The sequence below is a fragment of the Bubalus bubalis genome, chromosome 19 (genome assembly GCF_019923935.1).
Source record: "Bubalus bubalis isolate 160015118507 breed Murrah chromosome 19, NDDB_SH_1, whole genome shotgun sequence".
NCBI classification, from domain to species: Eukaryota; Metazoa; Chordata; class Mammalia; order Artiodactyla; family Bovidae; genus Bubalus; species Bubalus bubalis.
The window spans coordinates 8,674,329-8,680,623 of NC_059175.1; the positions used below are offsets into that span (position 1 = coordinate 8,674,329).

At 39.3% G+C, this 6,295-nt stretch overlaps 1 protein-coding gene across 1 annotated transcript; it reads right to left on the bottom strand.

The window, feature by feature from the left end:
- Positions 1–1,193: 1,193 nt before the first annotated feature.
- LOC102390439 (histone H2B subacrosomal variant) lies at positions 1,194–1,642 on the bottom strand. Its single transcript, XM_006041149.3, has one exon. It carries the CDS (start codon positions 1,599–1,601, stop codon positions 1,194–1,196), a length of 408 nt encoding a protein of 135 aa, XP_006041211.1. The 5' UTR covers positions 1,602–1,642.
- Between the last annotated feature and the right edge of the window lie 4,653 nt (positions 1,643–6,295).

The following is a 6,295-nucleotide window of genomic DNA, read 5'->3' on the forward strand; positions in this document are numbered from 1 at the left end:
AAAAAAAAAAGCTCTAATTTGAAAAGTTACTTGCACCCCAATGTTCATAGCAACACTGTTCACAAAAGCTAAGGCATGGGAAGCAACCCAAGTGTCCATCAGCAGATGACTGGATAAAAAAGATGTGGTATATGTATATAATGGAATACTGCTGCTGCTGCTGCTGCTAAGTCACTTCAGTCGTGTCCAACTCTGTGCAACCCCATAGACTGAAGCCCACCAGGATCCCCCGTCCCTGGGATTCTCCAGGCAAGAACACAGGAGTGGGTTGCCATTTCCTTCTCCAATGTATGAAAGTGAAAATTGAAAGTGAAGTCGCTCAGTCATGTCCGACTCCCAGCGACCCCATGGACTGCAGCCTACCAGGCTCCTCTGTCCGTGGGATTTTCCAGGCAAGAGTACTGGAGTGGGGTGCCTACTCAGCCATAAAAAGTAAGAAACAATGCCATAAGCAGCAACATAGATGGACCTAGAGATTATCATACTAAGTGAAGAAAATCCAACAGAGAAAGATAAATATTATATGATATCACTTATATGTGGAATCTGAAAAATAAGACAAATGAACTTATTTACAAAATAGACATAGAAAATTGACTCATGGTTACCAAAGGGGAATGACTGGAATAAAGGGATAGATTGGAATAAAAGATTAACAGATGTACACTACCTTATTAAAAAGACGCACACGCAAAGATAAAAATTACATGGTTAAGAGCTGAGCTTATTGAAAGAAATAGTTTACATGATCTAAAGGGACTCCATTAAAGAACTAAGTGGTTGAATGTAGTTTGCTCTAGAAAATACCTTTTTGATGAAAATTTATCAGTGCTGGTATGCTTCTGATTAAAATGTTTGTGTTCATAAATTCAAAGTCAGTGTGTCCTGGGGGTCAAAATAGCTGGATTAAATAATCATTTACATAGTTAACAATACCTTAACAATACAATTAGCATTGAATTTATATAATGAGATTTACACATTCATAGGAAAATCATGAGTTCTGGGAGGGAGTCACGTGGGCAGCAGGTGTTGGAAAACCTAAATAGTAGGCAAATCATTAAAACATAAAATAGCAAGAGAGTAATTCTTCTCTACACATAAGACAAATAGGGAAAATACCAGGAAATATGACTATATTATAAAAAAGAAGAATGAGTTCAATATTGAAGTGATCATTTGGGAAGTAAGAGTTACTTTCCCCAAGATTTAATGAAGCTGGAACATGGAGTTAAGGAGCGGACATATCGTTGGACAGCTTCTTTTCCGAAAGCCACTGCATACTTAGCCAGTTTCTCAGGCAGCAGCAAATACACTGCCTTCTCGATGTCTTCAGGGGTGAGGGTACAGCGTTTTCTGTAATACATTAGGTTGCAGGCTGCAGTGGAAATGCTCTCAAACGTGTCATTGATCATGGTGTTTATGATGTCAATGGTGCGAGATGATATGCTCTTCTGGGGAACCACTTCTTTTAGGACCCTGTTTATGTAGAGTGAGTAATTCCTAAGGCCAGATTCAGTGCTGGAATGTGATTTCTTTTTGGAGATTGCTTTTTGGTGTCCTCTGCAGCGCTTGTTCTTCTTGGTGATGTTTCTGGCCATTGCAGATGTTGTTCTTATCAGTTACAAGTGGAGAGGAGAAGGGCCTAGGTGGTGGGAGTGCTCATATTTATACTGGCATGTCACAGTCAGACTTCTGGGGCTCCTCTCTGATTGGAGGTCACTCTTCCTATGTCATAATCCCCTAGCAACAACACTGGTTTGTTGTTAAGGGGAAATCTTGTTTCTGGGCAACTTAAAACTCTCCTAAGAAGATAGTGTTGCAGAAGGATTGAGGAGGACTTTATAGCAGAAGAGTACTAATTTTTCATACTTGATTTTTTAGCAATTTGTGTGCATAATATACACTATCTTCAGAGTTGGCACACCTCATCAACTTGAGAGGTTGGTTGTAGGAAAGTAAAAGAAAAAAATGACATAAACCTTTTAATAGGTGGAATATCTGTTTATAGAAGTATATATAAATTCATTTTATAAGTAAATGAATAAACTATTAAAAATTTCATAATGATGTTATAATAAAAATAAATATGTAAATGAATCTGCTTTTAAAAATTGTGACTTATTTAAAAAATGAATTCTAATTTATTTTTTGGACCACAACTCCTTAGGAGTAACTCAATAAAACTAGAGAATAAAACAAAACCCTCCTATTTTATTGTTTAAATTAAGATATGTGAACTGTGTTCATTAATTTTTTATAATGGTATTAATGTAGTCCTTGAAAATTTCACAAATTTTATTACATGGTCTGCTTTTTACAAGTTATTGTAGTTCTTCTGTCATTATTAACCAAAAGTATTTGTAGGGTCGTTCTTGATCATGTGTCATGTTGATACTCATGCTTAAAAAGAAAATCTCCATTTGCTTTCTTAATCAAATTCATCCCTGGATAAAATAAAAAAGAAATAGAAGTAACTATAAAAATCCCAACTCACAAGCATTTCAGTAACTCATGGTTGCCATAACTATTAATGCTGCCAAGAAATGTCTTTCACTGTGAGCTACTTCACAGATAAAGGAGTCTGGATTATGTGTACTTTCTGGAATGCTATCTTATAAGCCCTTTCCTTTTTCTCCAACTCAAGACAGTAAATCTGAAAGAAGGCAAGAAAGAGTAATGTTACTATAGAGACACCTTTGAACAAGCTCTAATTTTTGAAGCCAAGAGGCATCATTTGTAAATGTCTATGCTTTATTGCTAGTAACATACCTCAGACTGCTCCTCATCACTGAGTATGGAGGCTGTTGCTTCCATGTATGCTTTGGGGTGATGGATCTTTAGTCAGGTCTTGCTAATACTGCATTCAGATTACTCAAGATACAATTACTTAGCTTAATTATAGCATCGGAGAAGGCGATGGCACCCCACTCCAGTACTCTTGCCTGGAAAATCCCATGGACGGAGGAGCCTGGTAGGCTGCAGTCCATGGGGTCTCGAAGAGTCGAGTCGGACACGACTGAGCGACTTCACTTTCACTTTTCACTTGCATGCATTGGAGAAGGACATGGCAACCCACTCCAGTGTTCTTGCCTGGAGGATCCCAGGGACGGGGGAGCCTGGTGGGCTGCCGTCTATGGGGTCGCACAGAGTCGGACACGACTGAATCGCCTTAGCAGCAGCAGCAGCAGCAGCATAGCTTTATTTGCTGTTGTTTAGAAACAGCTGTCAGGTGAAAAACATTCATCCCCTATTCTTCATGCTCCCATGTTGAAGACCTTTTACTAGTGTAGCACTTCTGGCCCTCTCTCTTCCTTGCTGACTCCTCCCTGGGACAATCTTCCCTAGGAAGGCAGGTTGGGAGACAATGGGCACACCTATTTTGGTCCCTTCTGGACTCTTGCTGGGATTTAACTCTGGGCAGCTCTGCTCCTGATGGACTGAGTAGGTCATTCTGCTTAACATGGAGGTGCTGCATAGGAAGCCTATAGTTGCCCTACACCTAATGGCTGTTCTTTAGTTTGTCAGTAATGAAGCTGACATTTGATTCCTGTATTTCTGATCCCTATGACTCTCAATTGGTTCTGTGCTGAGTGGGAAGAAGGAAGGGTGCAATATATTACAGTAGTTAAAAAAGACTTTAAAGCCAAAACGATAAGCTATATGCTAAAATCCTGACTGATCAGAAAGTTCAGAAAATGAGAGATACTGATTCTGTAAAATTTCTGGATACTTTAGAGTTAAGCTGAATTTTCTTTTAAATTTTAATGAATCATTCTAAAATATGTATGAATTCACCACTGATATGCTGTTTTCCTTTTCCTTCTCCCTTCCTCCTCCTCCAGACAGTCTGGAACAGGGATAGACACTTCTTAGCCTAATGTCCTTTAGGAGATGCCTGCTATTATCAGTCTGGGCAGTGCAGCAAGTCTAATTATTTCGCATCTATGATAACCTGAGAATGGGCACCCTGAAGCCCTCTCTCCTCTTCCCCTTTCTCCCCTGCCCCCACTCTCAAGGTCCTAGCCTTAGAACAGAGCCTGATGACCTTCAGTAGGGGACATAACAGAGTCAAAGGACTGATATCCAGTGTGCTAGAGTTCTGGAATCTCTGAGCTTTTCAAGTATAGCCAGAGTCTAAAGTTAAGAACTATTTCATACATTTTTCCAGGCACTTCTTTTTTTTTTAAGGTCATCATCAAGGCTCACAGTGATTATTCAACAATAACTGTGGCACAAGTGATATCAATTCAAAGAAAACACTTTGTGAACACTTAGTTTTAACAAAGTGAACACTTTGTGAACACTTAGTTTTAACAAAGTGAACACTTTGTGAACACTTAGTTTTAACAAAGTGAACACTTTGTGAACACTTAGTTTTAACAAAGTGAACACTTTGTGAACACTTAGTTTTAACAAAGTGAACACTTTGTGAACACTTAGTTTTAACAAAGTGAACACTTTGTGAACACTTAGTTTTAACAAAGTGAACACTTTGTGAACACTTAGTTTTAACAAAGTGAACACTTTGTGAACACTTAAGTTTCCTGTGGCTGCTGTAAAAAAACAAACAAACAAAAAACACAAATTTAGTGACTTCTGAAAACAACAGAAATTTATTACTTTAGAATTCTGCTGGTCAGAAATCCAAATGGGTTTCTCTGGGCTAAAATCAAGGTGTCAACAAGGCTGTTCCTTCTGGAGGCTCTGGGGGAGAACCTGTTTCCTTGCCTTTTCTAGCTTCTAGAGGCTGCCTATGTTCCTTGGCTTCTCCTCCATCCTCAAAGCCAGTAATGGATAGTTTTCCCATACTGCATCATTCTGACAATGAGCTTCCTGCCTCCCTCTTTCATGTAAGAGGACCCTTGTGATTACATTGGACCCACCCAGATAAGCTCCACATCTCAAAATTCACATCTTAGTCACATCTGAAAATTACATTTTGCCATATGAGGAGGTAGTCACATAACTGGGGGTTTGGGATATGAGCATCTTTGAGGGACATTATTCTTCCCACCATGGCCACTGTGAACAGAATGAGATTGTCAGGGAAAATCTGGGTTACCAATAGTATAGACGTGGGAGATGAATAGTACTGTCCCTAGTTGATAACTAGAAATATGTTCAAAAAGTGCTTTCTATATATAGGGTAACTTTCTTGTAATTTGTATATTTTTTCTAAAAATGAAGAGTTGTTTTGGATTCCTACTTTCTGTGCTGTGCCTGTATATTATGGCTCCAAAAATATGCTAAGTATAATCAGTTTTATCCTTGGAAGGCCAGAAGATGACATAGAAGAGATATTTTTCTTTACTCTTCCTCATTTTCAAATTTCCTTCTCTTCTCTTTTTTCCAACTTGCTCTCTCACCAGTATTTATTGAATGCCAGTCATGTGCCAGGCATTGCATAGGTTACATGTGGGGACACAGAGATGAAGAAGGTCTACTTCTTACTTTCAAGGAACTCAGTTTATTGAGGTAGGCAGACAGGAAAGTGATAGATAACTATGAACAGGGACCTAAAGGCTATGTCATGGCATCCACTGAATATACCAAGAACATAGGGTTGGCCCTAGATCACTCAGCCTGCCAGACCAGGCTTCTCAGAAGACGTGATGTTTTAGTTGAATCTTAACGGATATAAAAGTTATTCAGGCAGATAAGGTTGGTGGTAGGGGTAGAGGAAACAAAGTTGTATAAATAAAATACCTCCAAGAAAGACATTTTTTGTTGTTGTTTGCTTTTGTATGAAAATGGAAGACCCATGGTCTGAAAGAGCCTGAGCTTGATTGCCCTTTCTTGTCTGGTGGTATTCAGGTGTGGGATAAAGTGTAGTCTCCAGAAGGAGGTAAAGGGAGCCTGTTTGCCAGGGGAGAATCCAGTCTTAGTTTAGGCTGTGGTTCTCAAGATTGGATATATCTTGAAGTCACCTAGGAAGATTAAACAAACAAGCCCATGCCAGGGCTAGACCCCAGATTGTTAGATTCTGCAGGGAGGGAGGCTCAGGTATTTTTTCTTTTAACTTCTTTTAATGTGAAGTCAGGTTTGAGAATCACTAGTTGAGCTAAATAGAGAAAAATAGTAATAGAGAAAAATATTTGAAGGTGTTGGAGAGTTCTTTGTAGACACTGGAATGGGAGTAGTAAGGGAAAGGGTTAAGAGGCAGAGAGGTAAGAAGGGGAGCTAGGAGGAGAAAGGTGGAGTGGTAGAATGAGTAGATGAGGGGGCTGATGGTGGGGAAAGTGGCTCTTGAGGGTGACACGTGTTCTCTGGTTATAGGGCTCCAGGTTCAGAG

Coding starts and splice junctions, on each gene's coding strand:
- LOC102390439 (XM_006041149.3), bottom strand. CDS start 1,601: ATGGCCAGAAACATCACCAAGAAGAACAAGCGCTGCAGAGGACACCAA.